A 19,853-nucleotide genomic window follows, 5' to 3' on the forward strand; every position below is an offset into this window, starting at 1 on the left:
ACAAATATAACTTAGCTGGCAATCACAATTCAAGGTCATCAGGAACTGAAGTTTCACAAGGAGAAAGCAGAAATGAGGTGGATGGTTTGACCAGGAAGATGAACCTTAATGAGGGGTGGATAATTCCTGTACTTTTGAGGCAACCACTGTGCCACAAAGGCACGAATTGCAAGAGGATCAACTTAACTAGAAGGAATGTCCTTTTCTACTAAAATTGTAACCAGGTTAAATATTGTATTAATTCAGCAGCTCTGAGAACCTCAAGCCTTTGATAAAATCTCTCCCCATGCACCCTTAAAAAGCAAAAATATGATGCCCCATCTACAGTAAAACCTGGGAAACCAGTACACAGAACACCAGAATCCTCTCAAAGCCTGCAGATCTGAAAACACACCGCAGGCCTCACCATCACCATCACTCCTCCAAATTGCATTTTCCTGCTGTGAATGCTCAGTTTTGGAAAGATCAGGTGAGTACAACATGAGGCAGGTACTGTGACCCTGCACAGCTTCAGGAGAGCTGTCCCAGCCCACACTCATTACCACCAAGGAGCTCATGAGTTTTCCTGATGTTTTATTAGGAAGCCCTGTGCTACTTTTGGAGGTTTATTTAGCAAATGGAGCACACACTGCCCTTTGGTATTTTCCCTCTTCTCTCCATTCATTAAGTCAATATGAAGTTGAAGCATGTTTTAAATACATATCTGTGCTCTCCTGTCAGCCAATGGTTCATTTACCAAACTACTGAGCTCCACAGAGATCAACAAGCACAAAGGGCAAGCAAAACCTTGTTATTTCTCCTGAAGTACCACATCTCTTCATCCAGAGCTCTTCAACTCATATCCATGTGGCTGTAATCAGAACAAAATCAGAGTTGGAACCAAGACTGGGAGAAGAGGAGGTTCTGTTCCTGCTGCTTGGGAGCTGCTGAACACAAGGGCCAGCACTGAAGTGGAACTAAAGAAGCCCAAGCAAGTCCCTTCAGAGGCTGCAAGGCACACCCTCCACATTGAATTGGAACAGCAGGTGTTTCTCTCTATGCCCCAGAGTTGCCTAGACAAAGAAAGCATCTTCAAATAATCATCAATATTCACACAGGATCCTGGCATAAGAAAAAGAATCAGGCAGGCAGATAAAAAGAACAACTTGTAAAAGAGCTGGACATCAGAGCAAAGAGGTGTCTGTATCTCCTCAGAGACAGCACCACTCTGACTGCTGCCTGTGACAGTCAGACACCTCAAGTTTTACTGTCTCTAGGAAGTCTTTCAAAGAGCAATCAGCAGCCTTCACTCTCCTCCCAAAGGGGATGGCACCTTATCACCTGCACTTGGTTTACCTGAGGTGCCCAAAGACAGCTCCAGCAGGACAGAAATTCTGTGGTTTGACTCATGCAGCATAGAAAGAGCTGTTAGGCCTGCCCTAATAATGTAGATTGTCTTTAAGCAGAGTCTGTGCTCTAAAAGAGCTAAAAAAGTAGCAGTGATCCTTAAACTCTGAGTTAAACTGAGCTGCAGAAGTTTTCTTCCCTACTAAGGGGCAGGATGATATTGGTATGCTCCCTGAATCCCAGCAGGAAATAGGAAACAGTATTGAATGAAAGGATGATGCAGTGGGGCACTTCAATTCCTTGGCCACCACCTTTTAGTCACAAAATAATAGCAGGAGACACCTGGCTTGGAAGTGGACCCTTCATCAAGCATAATTAAATGCTGATTTAGCAGGTAATTTATTCCTGTGAAATTCTCAGTCATGATCTCCACCTCTGCTCTGACCACTCATTTAACTTTATTAAAAACATTAGCATCGATTTTCTCCACTCATTACAAGCCAGTGGATTTATCTGCATTAGCAAATGAATTCATCCCAACTCTTATTCCAAGAAGAGCCAAAGCCTGCAGGAAAGCAAGAGCTCCAAGCTGTCACCAAGGGAGCAGCATCACGTACTTCTTGCTCTTCTGACTCACCTGGCCAGGAAGTTACACTTTTGCAGCACTCAAGACAGCCAAAAGCACAAACAGATCAAACTGAAGAATATATTTCCTGTTTTCTGAGGCAACAAGTGTTCTCTCACCAACAGAATCACGCCAGTGGAAAAACCTTTTACGTTTCTGATTATCAAACACCACAAACTCAAGCAATGTGCTGGGAATACATTACCATGGGATTGGAGTCTGCAATCAGGTCACGCAGGGAATCCAGGAATCCTTGGTCCTCCACCATCTGGGCATTGATGTCATGCAGCTTGGCCACACAGACAGCTGCAGTTTTCCTCACGTAGGGGTCCTCATCCTTCAGACACTTGCGGAGAGGCTCGCACAGGTACTCGGTGATTTTATCCACGCGGATGCAGCCCATGGTACGCACGGCCAGGGCACGGATCAGAGGGTTTGGGTCTTCACAGTCCTGCACCAGAACAGAAACAAATCTGCACCAGCAGCCACTGATTCCCTGCAGCCAGAACCAGGCTGCTCTTACCTAAGAAGCATCTCCCTGATGACACGCTTAGAGCCAGGCAAGTATTTCAGATCAGGGATAATGTTGCTGCTTCACAGATACATTTTACACTGCCTCAAGATGTTTCCATCTTGTAAAATTGTCATCTTGGTGTCCCTTCGTTCTCCCAGCAAAGCTGCTTTCAACATGATCCAACAGCTAAGCTGGAGAGGCAGCTCTCAGCACCAAAAATGCAACCACAGACAACCCTCAAGACAAAGTAATTCATTGATTTCCAACCTTCCTGGTTTAAAGGAGCAAGAGATGTAATGGGAAAAATCACAATGCAACAGTCATCAAGGCCTATTTCTTAAAGGCCAAACACAAACATCCCTGAAGTTACAACATGTGAAGCACTAAAGCAAAGGCTGCTCTAGAGGTGCTTTTCTGAAGAGGAGAAAGAAAAAGCAGACAGGAATATAACATTTGGAACTTCAAGACTACATAATTTCCCATACATCCAGTCCATCTATATCTCTGGGCTCCTCTGAAACCAGCCTGTAAAGGGATGGCTACAGAATGACCTACAAAAGCATTTACCTGTCACTGTCCAAATTTCCTGCAGCTGAAAAACTACTCTTAAAGCCTCCAAGAGAAGTGACACGTCCTACCAGTGCATTCCAAACCTTGAACTGGGAACTGTGTGTGAAGTGCTGAGTTAGTGCAGGCCAGTGTCAACACTTGCTCCTCACTAACACCTGTCCCTCAGCTGGCCAAAAGGGACACCAGACTTTTCCCTGCAGGGCATGAGATGGAAAATATCATTTTGTTAGTCCATTCTAACAGAATAACACTTTAAAGACAGACAATATTCCTTCCAGATAGGAAGACAGGGACATCCTCTCTGGCCAGAGGAGCAGACCTGCTCTCAGCTTAGATCTTCTCACCTCTTTCTGCCTCAAGAACCACAAGAGAAACTTGAAACTCAGTCCCATTCCCCGGTGTCTCAGATTTTAAAACACTCTAAGAGGAGTCTCAAACTTCTTCTAAGCACTGGGTTTTATCTTGCACAACACGGGACTGAAATAACATTTCCTAGATAAGGAGAGGCAACCTGACAACAGAACTAAAGGCAACACAGCAATCAGGCTGTTGTTTTCCCAGTGAACTGTCTCTCAGTTTCACCAGAGATAAAGCTTTTCCACACAGAGCACAGCTGAAACATCCAAACAGGAAGTTTGATATCCATGTCTCAGATACTACAAAGGCTGGAAGATGAAACAGATAAAATCTGTTTTCCAATACCCGAAGTTGGTAAAACAATAGAAGCAGCTTTCCCTGGAGCAGGCTCTCTCACAGCCACTTCCAGGGGTGCTGAAGTCATCTCCTCTGCAAAAACCAGAAGGAACAAGTGAGAGAAAGGACCCAGATCTAGTGGATTCAGCACCCTCCTCTATGAGCCCAGCCCCAAAGCAGAGCTAAAGCTCCCAAAGGCTGATGGACAAAGATATGCTGGCAGCCACTGTGCTGGACCTGTTTCTGACGTGCCAGGGGAGCAGGTTACCTTCACAAAGCTGTTGACAGCCATGATGGCCATGTCTGGCTGGCTTTTGGCATAGTTCATCAGGTACAGGTAGACCAGCTTCTTCAGCTCCAGGTTGTCAGTCTGCATGCAGTTGACAACATCAGGGAACAGAGAGCTGCACAGACAAAGCAAGGATAAAATCAGAGAATTGGTTAGGTTAGGAAAGACCTGCAGTTCCCCCAGCACTGCCACAACCATGTCCCCAGGTGCTACATCTACACACCTTCTAAAGCTCTTCCAGGGATGGTAACTCCACCACTGCCCTGGGCAGCCTCATACAATCCCATCTGAACCTCCCTGCCACAACTTGAGGTTATTTCCTCTCATCCTGTAACTTGTTACCTGGGAGAAGAGACTGACCCCCACCTACACCTGCCTGTCAGGGAGTTCAGAGAGTGAGAAGGTTCCCCCTGAGCCTCCTTTTCCCCGGGCTGAGCCCCTGCTGCTCCTCATCAAACTTGTGCACCAGCCCCTCAATGCTTTTTTGTCATGAGGGGCCCCAAACTGCTCCCAGGATTTGAGGTGCAGCCTCACCAGTGCCCAGCCCAGAGGGACAATCACTGCCCTGGTGCTGCTGGCCACACTATTCCTGATACAGGCCAGGTGCCATTGGCTCTCTTGGCCACCTGGGCACACACCAGCTCATGTTCAGCCACAGATGACCAGCACTCCTAGGTCCTTTTTCAGCTTTCCAGCTGCTCTTGCCCATGCCTGGAGTGTTCCAGGGGAGTGTTCCAGGGGTTGTTGTGACCTGAGTGCAGGACCTCATATCATTGAGCCTCACACCACTGGCCTCAGCCCATGGATCCAGCCTGTCCAGATCCCTCTGCAGAGCCTTCCTGCCCTCCAGCAGACCCACACTCCCACCCACAAGATAAAAGAGTGAGGCTGCACGGCATGCAGAGGGGATAGTAACAATATCAAGGAAGCCAGAAAAACTGCAGGTCCATTTTAAGCACCCTGTTGTTTAATGAAAGGTCACCTTCCCTTTCAAAGCAGTTTGAAATGACTTTTATAATAATCATTTCATCTCTTCTGTGGCTTTAACATAAGAAGAGGTGAAAAACTAATGTAATTTCCTAAAAGTGCTTTAACTGGGGAGTTCACCAAACAAGAAAACTCTACCATGCCAGACCTGGAAATGAACCTACAAGAGAAAAAAAAGTTGCTTTAAAATGTTTTGGTCCTGCAGGACACTTCTGAAGAACCTGCCAGATTTCAGACTAGTAAAGCCCAGAGGGATTAGAAGCTTAAACACTGACAAGCTGGATTTCACTCAAATGTCAAGCAGCCATCTGTAAACAGCACTGCAGAATAACACAGGAAGTTACACAAAGATTCTGCAGCTCCCAGGTTTGCTGTGGGGATCTAAAGGTGAAGGGTAAGTGCTGCTGGCAAAAAAGATTCGGGCTTTTTTTCCCTTCCAGTTTATATGTTCCTTCATTCTATGATGAAGTCATGATGCTAAATTTGCAACCTTATATTGATTTCCGTGGCAACAGACCACGCTGCCATGAATCCAGAATTACTGACTCTCTGCTAGGCTCTGGGAACAGGAGAAGCTGGAAGGGAGAAAGCATTCACTCCAACAGGTTTTTCTGGTTGTCTCAGAAAACAGTGTTTGGGACAGTGCTGCAGAGGTAAATGCCAGTGTCCTTTAGCTGCAGGAAGACACAGGTTCAATTTCAAAATCACCCATTTTAACATGTAGCTTCAATTTATGCTGTGCCAGATAAGGCTAAGAAAAACTCAGAATTACCTTTGTAACACTAAAACCCAGGACAGGAAGCAGCAAGAAAACATCATCTAAAGTGACCTACAAAATGGCTGAATTCTGGATCTGTTTTAAATAAAAAGGGCTCTCGGCACTGAGCTAAGCCCACACTGCAAACAGTTGTTTCTCTTGCTTTCAGTGACAGGAAGGAGCTTGGCAAACCTGTGATTTGGGCACAGAACAGACAAGGACACAGCCATCCTCACCAAGGTGCCAAACTCAGAGCTGCTCCACCAACATGTGTTACTACACCTGAGTCTCAGGACAACCTGAGCAGCCACAGGTACAAGCTGCTTTTACCTGACATCCTTCCCCACGGTCATGGCTGCAATAACCTTCTTTACAGCTTCTTTCCTCTTCTCTTTCTTTTCATTGTTGAGTTCAGCCTTCAGTTCAAAAATCTCTCCTGGCAGAAGACAAAAAAACCAGACTGAGCCTCTCAGGAGAGGAAAAGGGTCTTGTTTTAGGGATAGTTTAAGGATGAGTTTTTGCTTCCTTGGCCTGTCATTGCCATAAAACTGGTCCAGCACCACTTGGAAGCTGTCAGACTTTATGGAGACCATGGCTCACTGAGAAGCAAAGCTGCAGCACTCAAGGGACTGATATGACTACACCTTGCAGAGGAAAATGCCATGAACAAGAAGCATGCTGCGTGTGGCAGCTCTCCCACTCCCAGGACACCAAATCACATCCCTGGAGCGTCTGTTTCTCTGAGGCAACCATTACATAACCAGGATGAAAAGATATTTGGAGATGCCAGATTCGTGCCTGCAAGAAACAACCTAACCTAGGAATTCTGCCCAGACTTTTTAAGTTTTGCTCATCGTTGCCTGCTTCCTGAGAAAGCTGGAGCAGGGCCCAAATGTTGTGGGACACAGTGGCTGAAACAGCAAAAATGTGTGTTTAGTCCAGTGGAAAAAAGCTAAAAGGACAGAGCTACCACTAACAAAAGCTGCATGTAACACAGCTTGCCTGGATTCCAAGGTTCCCAAATCAGCCTTTTCCATGATTTATTCTTCCAGGTATTACTGTATAGAAAGCCACTTCAGGCTGGGTCACCTAAGTGGCAAAGCAAGTTTATAAACTAAAGCAACATGTGCACAAGGCTGTTTAACAGGCCTGTTCCAGACAGAGCCAGTGGTATGAGAAGGATAATGCTCCCAACAGACAGACAGACAGCTTTCCTCAGCAAGGACAGCCAGCATTCCCACCAGGAGCCACAGCCTGAGCACACATCACCAACATCAAAATATCCCTGACGAAATTCTAGCACCAACTTTCAATCCCTACACTTGCTCGGAGCAGCAGCACTAATTAAACCCTGACACAGAGAGACTGTCAGGGATTCCAAAAGAGAAGAGAAGCTGCTGCAGTGCAGAGACCACTCATCATCCCTCCTGCCTGAGGAAGAGCCTGGCATTACTCACCCAGAGCTTGTGCCCTGGAGCAGAGCTGAGCCAGCTCCAGCTCTGGCACAGCCCAGACTGGCTCCGTGCAGCCAGCCCACAAAAACCTGCCTTTAGCTCTGAACTTCAGAGCTGCTCCTTAGAAAGATGTCAACTGCATTAGCTTCATTTATGAGCTCATGGTGAAGCTTAATGACACACAAATAGATCAACAGTGTGGGTTTTTTCACTGGCAAGCATTCAGAGGGAGCACCCAGCCATTCTGCAAAGGAGAGGTTAATGCAAACCATTTTCCATATCTACTGGAGAATGATCAGGCTTAAACTGCACTCAGCAACAGTGTTTTGTTCAAGAACAGGTTAGAAAATCTGCCTGGGACAGTGTCAGCAGAACAAGCCCTGTTCTGAAACAGCTGAATGAGTAAAATAGTCCTGAAGATCATTTCCAGGCTTCCCATTTTTAAGAGCAGCAGTTTGTCCTGAGGTGAGGTGACCACCACACCTGCAGTAAAGGCACAGGAAAGTCAAACAGAGCAGCTGCAGCTTTGGAGAAAATGGCAGCAGCAAAACTCATTATGTTTGCTTGATGTATATATCCAAAATATTAAAGTCTTCACACCAACTTAATCCTGTGATGCCCAACTTAACAACCACCCTTAGTCTGGCACTTGTTAGCCCATTACCAAAACTTTCTCTCTCACCAGATCTGCACTCATATCCCAATGTTTTGCTTTCTGATCCTTGAAAAAGCAGCAATTTGGGTCATTTTGTGCATCATAAAACCGTATAATACCCCAGTTTTGTCTTTTGTCACCATGTGACCTACTTTGGAAGTTTCTCCCTGGATGATTAAGAAGAGAAACAGGGACAGAGCTACCAGAAAAGCACAAGTGCTCCTGCATGCAGTTAAAAAAGCAGCGTAAAAATAGCCACCCACCACCTCCAATCCACTGCACCAGCTCAACACCAACCTTTTTTATTGGTCGTGAAGTATTTGGAGTCCGTCATGGTTCCAGTTCCTTAAAACACCTGAGAATAAGAAGAACAAGAAAAGAACGAGTCAGCTCCAAATGCTGTCAGGTGGCAACACCCAGTTTGTGAGGCAGGAACTCGATGGTTGGTGAGCGAGGCAGGAAGCAAAAAGCTTCACATCCACAGGCACGAGTTCCCCAATCTTCATCCTGCACCTGCTGCTGGTATTCTTTGGCAAAGGCAGGGATTTAAAGGGCTTGGTAAAAACACAGCAGTGGTGCTCAGCCCAGCTTCCCAAATTCTCAAGTCTCAGCAGGCAAAAGGCGTTTTTTTAACTCCTTATAATCAGCAGATGCTGGTATGCTCTGCAGCTGTCTTTCCTGGGTACACAGATTCATTTTCCAAGGAAAAGCACATCCAGTGTCTCGCCTGGCAGTGAGAAGTCCATGTTTCACACAAAGGAAACTGTCATCTCCCCCTAACGATATCTGCCTGTGCTGCATCTTGATGGAAGGCACAATTAACCCCACTTGCAACACCCACCCCAGGCCTTTTCATTCCTTTCCCTCCTTTTGTTCCCAAGAGATGAAAAACAGTGGTTTTTTGAAAAGAAAAGCCATTACTTTTCAGTTCTCTCAAGCTTGAAATTGAAATATTTCTCTGCCAAGATCTGACATCCCACCTCTGAGACACACACACAAAGCTCATTATTTCAGTGCTGCTCTGCTTTTTTTTCTGTGGACAGGATGGAAAAATGCTGTTGGAGCAGCAAGTGCTCAGCAGAGCCATGGGAGTGGTCTCACCAGCACTTCTCTTGCCCCACAGAACTAAATTAATGCCTTGGAATACAGGGATTGCCCAAACATATGTGGATATCCATCATTTTATTCTTACAATTGCTAGCTTTGTGACAAATATAAAACAATTTTCCAAACAAGCAGAGGAGTGGGCAGTTTTACTGCTTTTGATGAAAGTCTGTATCATGGGAACTATGACCCTAAAACCATCTCAAAAAGGATTTTATCATTTCTTTCCTCCTTTTTCTATTTTTTTGCCCCAATTCCCCTTTTCTTAATCGTTCCATGACCTTAAAGGCTGCCAGCAAAGCAGTAAATCATCTGTTCCCTAAATGCTGCCTGTCCTGCCTCTAAACCCTGCAGGTCTTGCTGGCTCAGCAACAAAAGGACCAGCACAGCTTTGAACTCCAGGACTGCCCAGCAGTGCAATCAGATTGTTGTTCCTTAACCCTTTCCCTCCTCATCCCTTCACCAACCCCAATGCCAGCACCATTCCTTTTCCCCCCATCCACCTGGATCAGTTGAACACCTCAGCAGTTGAATTCCCAGCAGCAGCTGAGGGGTAACACCCCAATTGCCAGCCCTTTCTCGTGGCAGTGCTGGGGTCATCCTGCCCAACATCTGGATGAGGAACAACCTGTTGCTTTTCCCAGCTTCCTGGAGCTGCTGCCTGCCTGGCTGCCACCTCATCCAATTAGGCTGAATTACCGAGTTTGGTGTGATTTCTCTCCCTTTCTGTTCCCGCTGAGCTGGAGGTCAAACTATGCCTGGAGACAGCTCTGGAAACACATTCCTCCTGCAGAGGAGGTTTAACCTCCTTCCAAAACAGAGGCTGGGTTGGAAAAGCCACACGAGCTACAACGAGTGCAATTTTTCCAGCAAAAATCTCACAGCTCCCCCCGAAAGCAGAGGCTGCTGTGGTGCTTGTTTTGTAATTAAAATCAGAGTCTGTGCTCAGCTGCAATGTTATTGCTGACAGAGTCCTTCGGGTTTGAGCCCAGCTTAAAAGGAAGACTTAAAATGCTTTTCTCTACTGGAGTATTTGGCAGAGTGCCATGCAAAAAGCATTGAACGTGGCCTCGATGTTCTTTGTTTGCATTATGTGGGGATTTGTCATCCAGGGTCATGTCTCAGCTGAGCTACTCTAATACAGCTTTAGCTGGGGCCAGAGCAGCAGATTAGAGAGAAAATCGAGGGGAAAAAACCAAACCAAATGCCATAAACATCAGCCCAGTTGCATAAAGCTACACCCAGAGAGGAAGGAACGTTGCTGAATTTCAGAGGCGGCCGTTAAACCCCAAGAACGGGATATTTTGTTGTTTTTCTCCTTTCAGTTATTGTTGTTTTTCTCCTTTCATATCCTTGGAAACATGAAGAATCCTAGAAACACCCAGGCAGGGCCAAGCACAGCCCAAGTCTTTACAACCTCCTTCAAAAGATGTAAATGGGAGCTGACTTAGGTGAACAACCAAGCTGCCCTATTCCAAGTGCAGCACAGGATAAAGCTCTTTTTCTCACACAGATTGCTGCTTCATGTGTGTCAGAGCTTGCTTTGCACACTGTTCAGAGACAGCCTGCCAGCATCACTGGGTATTATCTCATCACTGACAATCTCAGCATGCTTTACAGCAAATGGAACCAAAACAGCCCAGATAATTAAAACACTGCTCTTTGTGTGACTGCAGAAAATGCCAGCTTCTTGGACACCGAGGAGAGCCAAGGTAAATGATAACATCACAAACAGCCTGGTATTTTTAGAAGAAGAATCTACTTCAGATTGCCCCCTCCTCACTATTGTTCTGTGCCCAGCACTTGGTAAGATGGAAACAGGTAAGAGGTGCTCAAAGCTGACAGCAAAAGGCTCCTCCTGATCCAACGCCAGCAAACAAGAAGAGACAAAAAAGAGGAATGAACGGCTCCAGAAAGCTCCAGCAATGCCTAATGCTATAAACAGTGGCTTGACATTTCAATGTAGACTGCACCAAGGCAAGATAAGCCTCCTCAGCCCAAAACCATGCAGAAAACCTGACCCTGTGTCTGACCAACAGCTGCTTGACCCCACACATGACTTCAGTCAGCCTGACCCGCTCCCCAGCACTGATCTCACACAGGAAGGTGGCAGGTTTAAGGGCCTTGGGATTGAGCCAAGCTCCTGGACACTGAAACCATCAATCCCATAATCTCTCAAGTGATCGCTGGTTTAACTCCAGTGTAAGTGGTGCCACCCATTTTTCCTGGAAAGCCTCTCAAGGAGCTGCATGACAGCCCAAGCGTGGCCCAGGGCCACTGGAGAAACAGGAAGATAAACAGAACAATGGTAGGTGGATGGCAGAGGAAGAGCTGTGCCTACAGCCCTGAACTTGTGCTGGCACAGGGATTTTGTTTCCATCTTGGGGACCAAACACCCCCTTGGTGGTCCTCATTCCACCTGCTCCTCCTATCACCTCCCCATTCCATGGAAGCCCCATCCCAGCTTTGCTGCCAGCCCCTCCCACCCCTCCAGCAGGACTCCCAGTATGAACCCACACTCCTGACTGGCATCCCAGTGCCCCCTGTCCACCAGCCCTTCCCCCTCAACACCATTCCCCAGATCCCTCTCAGTATCCCCCAGCTGCAGGAGCATTCCCCAGCAATCCCAGTTCCCCTCCCCAGCACCACCAGCCCCAGCAGTGCCTGCCAGTCCCTCTCAGCACCCAGCCCTTATCTCTGCCTGGTCCCACCAGTATCCCAGGAGCTTACTGTGCTCATTCCCATCCCACCGAGCCCCATCCCAGTCCATCCCCCAACACCCCAGCCCTCACCCCAGACCAGTGTCTCTTCCCAGGACCCAGTGACCACCACTCCTCACCCTCACCCCTCCAGTTTCTCTGCACCCACCTGCCCAGTCCTCCCAGTGACCCCCCAATCCTCTTCCAGTACATCACCAGAGCCACTCCCAGTGCCCCCCCAGCGACTCTCCAAACCCTATCCCAGTTCCCCCTCCCAGTACCCCACCAGTGCCCCTCACCTCTCGCAGTATCCCCTCCCCACCCTACGCCAGTCCCCCCACCCCTCGTCTCCCCTCAGTATCCCCTCCCAGCGCCCTCCCATCATCCGCCAGCCCCTCCCTAACCAGCAGCTCTCCCCGCCCTATCCCAGTACCCCACCAGTGCCCCACACCTCCTCCCAGTATCCCCTCCCACCACCCTCTGCCAGCACCCCACCAGTGCCCCTCACCCCCCCAATATCCTCTCCAAGCACCCCCTCAGCCCCTCCTAATACTCCACCAGTGCCCCTCCCCGCCCTGTCGCAGTCCCCCCTCCCAGTACCCCACCAGTGGCCCTCACCCCCTCCCCGTGTCCCCTCCCCACGCCCCCCAGTGCCCCTCCCACCTCTCCCTCAGTCCCCGTCCCCTCAGCCCCGGCCCCACTCACGGACCGGACTCACCGCTGCGGGGGCGGCGGCGGAACCGGAAGCGGAGGGGCCGGGCGGACTCGCGAGCAGCGAGATCAAACCCTCCCCCGCCCAGAGCGGCCGCGCCCCACCACCATAGAGCAGCGGCAGCGGGCGGAGCGCCGGCGGCCCCGCGCTTCCGGGGGGCGGGACGGAGCGGCGCCCGGCGGGGCGGGGCCGAGGCGCCCCCTGGCGGCGGGGTGGCGCGGCGGTGTCATGGCGGAGGTGGGCGCGCACCTCACGGCCGCCCCGGCCGGCGGGGACCGGCCGTCCGTGTTCGAGGCGGTGGCCCAGGACAGCCTGATGGCCGCCGTGAAACCCGCCCTGCAGCACCTGGTTAAGGTGAGGGCGAGACGGGCCGCGGGTGAGGGGAGAGGAGGGATGTCGGCGTGTAACTCCGGCCGCACTCACGGGCAGCGGGACAGTTGTGACCCACCTGGCTTGTGTTGTGAATGAGAGGCGTCGTTTATAGCTGCTGTAATTTATGATTTAGCACTTTACTTCGCTTTCAGGTCCTTCCCTGTGAGGGTGGTGAGGCCGTGGCACAGGCTGCTTAGAGAAGCTGTGGCTGCCCCATCCCTGGGAGTGTTCAAATCCAGGTTGGATGGGGCTTGGAGCAACCTGGTCTAGTGAAAGGTGTCCCTGCCCATGGCAGGGGCTGGAACCAGATGATCTTTAATGCTTCTCCCAACCCAAACCACTCTATGATTGCTCCTGTTTTATGTGCCTTTCACAACAGGTGCTTGCTGAGTCTAATCCTGGCCGATACGGTTTCCTCTGGCGCTGGTTTGATGAGATCTACGTCCTTCTGGATTTGCTGCTCCAGCAGCACTACCTGGCCAGGTGCAGTGCGTCCTTCTCCGAGAACTTCTACAGCTTGAAGAGGATCCCCATGGGAGAGGGCAGACAGCAGCCTCTGGCCACGGCCGGCCTGCCAAAGAGGCAGCACTGGAAGTCTCTGCTCCTGCTGGTTCTTGTTCCTTACCTGAAAGGAAAGCTGGAGAAACTGGTGTCCAGCCTGAGGGAAGAGGATGAGTACTCCATCCACCCTCCATCGTCATCTTGGAAGCGCTTCTACAGAGCCTTTCTAGCTGCCTACCCCTATGTAAACATGACCTGGGAGGGCTGGTTTCTCATCCAGCAACTGTGCTACATCCTGGGGAAGGCTGAGCATCATTCCCCCATGCTGAAGCTGGCAGGTGTCCGCCTGGTCAGACTGACTGCGGAGGATATCCAGGCCTTGGAGAAGAAATGGGCTGAAACCACCCCAAGTCAAACACTCAGGTATGGCAGAACCTGGCTCAGCTGCTGCTCTCCAGGGTGTTCCGTGGGTATGTTAATTTAGAGGTGATGCTGCAAGTAAAAGTGCCTTGTTCTCCAAAAATTCAAGTTGAAAATTCCTCTGGCAAAGTGTGCTTCAGAAGCATTGTGAGTGAAAATAAGGAAACCAGTAGCAGGAATTAGTTTGAAACGATTTTGTGGTAACAAAATTGCAGAGTTTGGGGGTGGTTTGGGGCATGCAAGCCTTTATCCTGTTCAATCTTCCCCTGCACTTTTCCAACAGGGGAGGGGCAGCAGTTGTAGCAATGTTGCTGAAAGGATTGAAACTTAGTTCTTCGATTTTCCTAAGCAGCAGCTAGTCAGAAGCACACTGAATATCCTGTGAAATGGTGATCCAGGAGTGAAACACTCTGTGGTCCAGGACCCTTTAATCCAAACTCTTCTGATTTTAGGCTTCTGAACAAAATGAGATTTGGATCCTTCTTAAAATACAAAAAGAACCTGAAACATCCTAAAAAGTGCAAACATGGGACACGCTGACCAACCAACTTAGCATTAAGGAGCTGTGCAAAGCAGTGACTCCCCAGGTGCTTTTTCCTATGGTTTCTAGATGGATAAACATGCAGTAATAACCATCTCTCCCTACTTCTCTCTGCTACAGCTTTACATCACGAGTGCAGTCAGCCCTGAGGAGAGCTCTGGGTGGCATTGCCTTCTCCCTGTCCACCGGCCTGTCCGTCAGCGTGTTCTTCCTCCAGTTCCTAGACTGGTGGTACTCCTCAGAAAACCAGGAGACCATCAAGTCCCTGACAGCGCTCCCCACTCCCCCACCCCCCGTGCACCTGGAGCACGAGCCCAGCTCAGCTCTCCTGCCCAGCCTGAAGACCGTGTGCCCTCTGTGCCGCAAGGTCCGCGTGAACGCCACGGCCCTGGCCACGTCCGGCTTCGTGTTCTGCTACCGCTGTGTCTACAGTTATGTGAAGGCTCACCAGCGCTGCCCAGTCACAGGCTATGCCACAGAGCTGCAGCACCTGGTCAAACTCTACTCTCCTGAGAGCTGAAAGGCTTCCAGGAGCCTCTGTCACCTCTGCTTACATCCCATGGAAGGCTTCGGACCGCCACAGCTCCTCAGGGAGCTCTACAGCGCCTTTGAACTCGGTGGTTCATCAGCTTTGCTGCCTTTGCACATTGTGGCAAGGCTCTCCCCTTTGTTGATAAACTGTTCAAACATCCTGTGGCAGTTGCAGAGGGATCACACAGCCCCAGCCCCTCAGCCAGCACAGAAATGCCTTAAAAGACCAGCTGAAAGGGAGGAAATATTGATTTGGATAAGAGGAATGCAAGTGTGAGGATCAAAGACCAGCACTGGTCCTGCTTGAGGGCAGGAGCCAGCAAATTAAGGGGGTAGGGAAATTCTCCAGGCAAGTTTTTCCTCCCTGGGCAGCTTCCCAGGCCTTTGTGCTGCCCAGGGTGAGCTCTGGCTTTGTCAGAGGTGGAGACAGGCTTAAACCTCTGCTCCTCAGTCTCCTGCATTTTCAGGCTCTTCACCTTGGAATTGAGAGCACCAACCCCCTAATTCCCATCAGCGGTTCTAAATCAAGACTTTTGACTCTTTAAAGGAACAAGAGGTACAAGAGGAATGTGACAATTTTTGCACAAAAGATAAAATGACAGATTAAAACAGAAACTGCCAAGTGAGGAGAGTGGTTTATTGTTAAATAAGTCTTTGCATTTGTTATTATCAGCTTTTATAAAGCCAAATTCCTTCTTGATTGAGAACCTAATTTAATTCTTTTCTGGTTATTGGGAAAACAGTTTGCTCCTCTGGGGGCTCTATTTACATAAGAGAGACAAGACTAAAGCTGCTTTCATCTTTTCATGTGATGATAGTGGATGTAAGATTAGCATTTTGCAGGCTGAGAATCTTTAATGTCTGAGCATTACACTGCAATTATTCCAGCCCCAACCATGTAGCACATTCATATCAGAACAAAACATCCTTCCACTGCACACAGGAGGGAAGAAAACCTGTGTGACATGGTTGGCTCTTGCTTGACACCTGATTTTTCGGGATGGGAGATTGTTTTCCTGACTCTAGGGAGCAGCAGTGCTCCAGATATCACAGTGGCAGTGCTTGGAGAATACGAGAGCAAAGTTAGCTGCACAAAGTACAGGACCCCACTGGTCTTTCCAAATTAAGAGATATCTTCTAACATTTAATTCACTGAACCAGGCATCTCATTTTCCCTTTACTTTAGCTCTGCTTCAGAAGATAAAAATCTCCAATATCCCCCCTCACCTGTAAGCAAGAGAGCAAGGTTACCAAATAATGGGGAGAAATGCAGTCATTTGCCTCTTCCCAAAACACCTACTGTAATAAATGAGATTTGTTCCTGATGCTTTATCATCTCTGTACACCTTCCTGACCCTTCTACCTGTTCCCTTATGGAATAATAATAAAAACTGTCTCATTTCTCCCTTCTCCAGTAGCTATGGGGTCCATGAAGATACTTCTCTTCCTTTAGAGAGCCACTGAGAACACATGCATCTTACTGGAAGAGAAGCCACATCAAGGTGTGAGATTTCCTGAGGTTTCAAATCACTTTTTACTTTTTGTTAATGTCCTGGTGACTCCAGTGCAACAGCTCATTTAAATAAGCATTTGACTGATGATTCCTTTTCAGGATAGGTTTATTTTCTTTTTATACTTCCTATACTTTCCAAGTTATGTGTCTGCTGCTCAGGGAGAAGCTGGGCAGGCGTGGGACAGACTGACCAGTGCTGACTCACTCACCAGCACCGCAGGGCTCTTGGGCAGGTTTTGCACCATCCTCCCTCTAATGCAGAAGGATTCACTAACACACAGCAGTTACCTGATCCCACACTACTCCAGGGCCTCCACAGCTCCTTCTCCCAGGATTAATGCCTCTTCCTCTCCCAAAATGCCCACCAGATGCCCGCCTGCCAGGCCCTGGCTGCTTTCCACTCCCTGCTGCACAACACCCTGTCCCTGCCAAACTTGGATTTGGCCAACTCCAAGACCTGCACAGAACCACCCACATCGAAGCCTCCCAGTTCTGAGCAGCTGTAATGACTCTTTTACACAATAAATTGTCCTTTAAAGCTTAGCTGAGTAACAAGCATTAAACCCAGCATGGTGGCAGGCTCAGCAGCTACCTGGCAGATTTTGTGTGTTCCTGTAGATGGCTGCAGGATGCCAGCTTGGATTTGACTCCTTTGAAACCTCCTGTCCTTAGCAGCCAAATAAATACTCATTTGTCAGGTTTCTTGCTCTAAAACAAAGCTACAGAACCAATTGGGGTTATAGAAGAATTCCCATTTATCTGCTTTTTAATTGTGTTCTTAAAACCACGATGGGCTAAAGACTGACAAGAGAAGTTTTTCCAGGGAGCACCAACTTTATTAAACCAACCTTTGGACTTATATACTGATTTGTGATTTCTATAGAGTCATGTACCACATAAGCCTTAATACAATTTCATCAACATTAACAGCAGCACTGGAGTTGTTTGGTAAGTCACTGCCACGACTTGACTTCACAAGTCTTTTAAACATTCTTTAGTGAACCTAAGGCACATTCACAGCTCATCTGGGCAGTGTTCAAAAAATTAGTGCATGAAGCAACTGAGTTTTTGCTGCTTCCTTAACAGAAACAAAGTGGCTTCTCCTGTGAAGGGAAAACCACCATACTCCAAGGTATATATTCCCCATAGATGCTTCCTTCTCCACAGGAAGAAAGAAATCAATATAAAGATGTCATCACGACCTGGAAAAGAACAAAAAACTGAATTAGAGGATAGCCCCATCTCTTTTCTTGGGCCTTTCCCTCAACCCCAAAGGGGTTGCACTTAGTGAGAGCATTCCAAAAATACTCCTGGCTCCCTGCTGGCAATCACTAAATGAGAATACAGCTGAATGAACTGCTAATGAGCTTCTATAGGACAGGCAGCTCAGAGTCTGCATTGCACTTACAGAGAAGACACAGAGTATCTGGAGTTTCGTGATCCATGTCACAAGCAGGAGAAAACCCACAACTCCCCCCCACTGCAAGCTCACACTAATGCTGCAGCAACAAGTATTTGAGTTACTTTTCAAATCAAGGCTTTTTCTGCCGTTAAAAGAAATTGCTAAAAATCCTTAGTATTTTTTTTTAGGGTGCATCCAAGTTTCAAGAACAGCAAAGCTATTTCCTGCAGACGAGCTTAGCCTAAAGTAGCTCAGAGAGAAGATTACGTGATCATGCCCTGGTCAGAGCAGACACGGAGTCTCGGCAATACCAGTTCAGACTATACTTCACTCATCATTGCTCTGGGCAAACCTATTTGCCTTCAATAAGGAGCTTGTTCCCAAGCCAGGGGCTGGGAAGTTTCCTCCTCCCCTAGGAGGATGAAGCACGTGTAGCAGGGGAGCACAGGGAGGGAGGTGACATCCCTGCAACAACCGAGCAGGACACAAACCCGGATTCCAAGGTCAGGAAAGCCTGAGGGAAAAACCGTGTCATACCTATAAATGCTGCTGCAGTCAGTGTCTCTCCAAGCGTCCAGAGGCCTGTTTGGATCCCTCCCTTCCTTCATGCCATCCGTTTGCACTCTTTCCCATCTCCTTTCCTGTATCCTCCCCATCAGGTCCCTGCAGCTCTTCAGTCTCCAGTTCCTCTGCCCGTGCCCGCCCTACCCCAGGTTTTCAGATATCCTCCCCCCATGCCCTCCCTCAGCCAGGTTCCCCCCGCCCCATCAGCCAGCCCCCATAGCCACTTCCGCGTCTCCACAGCCTCCCTGACCCCGTCCCCCCACACGTCGAGCCCTCAGCTGCCCCACCTTGGTCCCGCATCCCCTGGCCCCCGCTCCCCAGCCCCGTGCCCGCGTCCGTGCCCCTCACAGCGCTCCGCTCCCGCAGGCCCGGCCGCGCCAGGGCGGAGCCGCCCGCTTTGCCCCACCCCTCCGGTGGTAGCAACCAATCACAGCGCCCGGCTCTTCCGGCGGGAGCCAATAGGAAAGCGCGTTAGAGGAGCTGGGGGCGGTGCGAGCGTTTCCCGCCCTGAGGAAGCCTGAGGGGGCCTGAGGGGGCGGAGGGTCTCTGTTGGTATAAAATTGGTGTTTTGCCCGTGTTTAGCTTAAAAATGCCAATAAATGGCTTTTGCGGAAGTTATTGCCCCGCTCAACTTCAGCAACAGTCAGTTAGTAGAACCCAGTTGCTCCAAGGAGAAGCTTCTGTGGGAGAAGGAAAACTTTGTCCTTTAATACGAATGGCATTTTGTCTTGGTGTCAGAGATGCTGGTTAGGCAAACCTGTTTAGAGTTAATGTAAAGTACTTTCGAAAGACAGATTCAAAATCCCTAAAACTGAGTATCCAAAGATTGAAGGCTGGTAGATAACAAACCGTATTTTCCGCCAGGGAACGTGGTTCCCTTGGTTTGGAAGAACAGTCTGATATCCTCCTGCTGTGATTATAAAGCACCGGTGATTTCACTGAACGTGATTACATTCATTGAACACAGCTGGAATCACCATTCAAATGAATTTGCCTTTAGGTCATCAAGCCTATTAGGTTAAAATTTTCAATGTTTTCCAAATTCAGGACACTAGAGGCACTTTCCTTTTTTTTTTTTTTTCCTTTACATTCAAGAAAAGACTATCTCCATGGTTCCTTTCATAACCCCTAACCTCAGCATTTCATCATGCTATGCTTATTGTAAGCATCACTGATATTTAGTATGACCAGAAATATTTTAATACGTTTGAATTAATATTTAAATCATGACTGAGTAACATATTTATTACATGCTTAGGGACTTTCCCAGGGACTAAAGAAAGGGTCTGTGATTTCTTGTGCTGTCCACAGACTGCATTAAGAATCTGTGCTTGAATGAAAACATTTATGTAATGAAGTTTAATGTGATGACCCACTGGTGCAGTGCTTCTCAGTCTGTTTCTTTTCATAAATGGGATATTTTCAACATTCCCTGTTGAACCAAACACTGTGTGACACCTTTGTGGTGACTGCTGCATTTGGGAACACTGGATGGTTTGCAAGGAGTGAAAATTCAACCTGTGCTACCAATTACTCCATTTTTCCACGTGTGATGCAAGACTGCAAGTGAGACTTGCCTTAGATTCTCCGTTGGCTTAATAAAATCAGAACAGGAATTCCACAA

General features: G+C 48.4%; 2 protein-coding genes and 1 non-coding gene across 7 annotated transcripts in view; 1 reads left to right on the forward strand and 2 right to left on the reverse strand.

Annotated features, from left to right (window-relative positions):
* The window catches only part of AP2B1 (adaptor related protein complex 2 subunit beta 1), a 77,769-nt gene extending 65,329 nt beyond the window's left edge, over positions 1–12,440 (reverse strand). For 2 of the 5 annotated variants that reach the window (XM_069033052.1, XM_069033048.1), the window contains exons 1-5: positions 12,383–12,420; positions 8,168–8,225; positions 6,092–6,197; positions 3,997–4,132; positions 2,157–2,402 (exon numbers count right to left, since the gene is read on the reverse strand). In XM_069033052.1, coding sequence (XP_068889153.1) covers positions 2,157–2,402; positions 3,997–4,132; positions 6,092–6,197; positions 8,168–8,204 — 525 coding nt within the window. In that variant the 5' untranslated portion in view covers positions 8,205–8,225; positions 12,383–12,420. Of the gene's footprint in view, positions 1–2,156; positions 2,403–3,996; positions 4,133–6,091; positions 6,198–8,167; positions 8,226–11,972; positions 11,995–12,336; positions 12,356–12,382 lie in introns of those variants that run through there. The other 3 variants (XM_069033049.1, XM_069033050.1, XM_069033051.1) reach the window with 3 other exon arrangements.
* A 153-nt stretch (positions 12,441–12,593) lies between these two features.
* On the forward strand, positions 12,594–15,374 carry PEX12 (peroxisomal biogenesis factor 12). The gene is made up of 3 exons (XM_069033553.1): positions 12,594–12,739; positions 13,137–13,681; positions 14,340–15,374. The coding sequence occupies exons 1-3, from the start codon at positions 12,614–12,616 to the stop codon at positions 14,737–14,739; spliced, it is 1,071 nt and encodes a 356-aa protein (XP_068889654.1). The 5' UTR covers positions 12,594–12,613; the 3' UTR covers positions 14,740–15,374.
* A 2,538-nt stretch (positions 15,375–17,912) lies between these two features.
* On the reverse strand, positions 17,913–18,008 carry LOC138120793 (Z30 small nucleolar RNA). Its single transcript, XR_011155965.1, has one exon. It is a non-coding gene; the product is annotated as a Z30 small nucleolar RNA (small nucleolar RNA).
* Between the last annotated feature and the right edge of the window lie 1,845 nt (positions 18,009–19,853).

Source organism: Aphelocoma coerulescens, chromosome 19 (genome assembly GCF_041296385.1).
Source record: "Aphelocoma coerulescens isolate FSJ_1873_10779 chromosome 19, UR_Acoe_1.0, whole genome shotgun sequence".
NCBI lineage: Eukaryota > Metazoa > Chordata > Aves > Passeriformes > Corvidae > Aphelocoma > Aphelocoma coerulescens.

Bases quoted from the DNA above. Each gene is read 5' to 3' on its own strand.
- PEX12 (XM_069033553.1), top strand. From the start codon at position 12,614: ATGGCGGAGGTGGGCGCGCACCTCACGGCCGCCCCGGCCGGCGGGGAC. The intron at 12,740-13,136 runs GTGAGGGCGAGA...CTTTCACAACAG, and splicing joins CCCTGCAGCACCTGGTTAAG to GTGCTTGCTGAGTCTAATCC. The intron at 13,682-14,339 runs GTATGGCAGAAC...TCTCTGCTACAG, and splicing joins ACCCCAAGTCAAACACTCAG to CTTTACATCACGAGTGCAGT.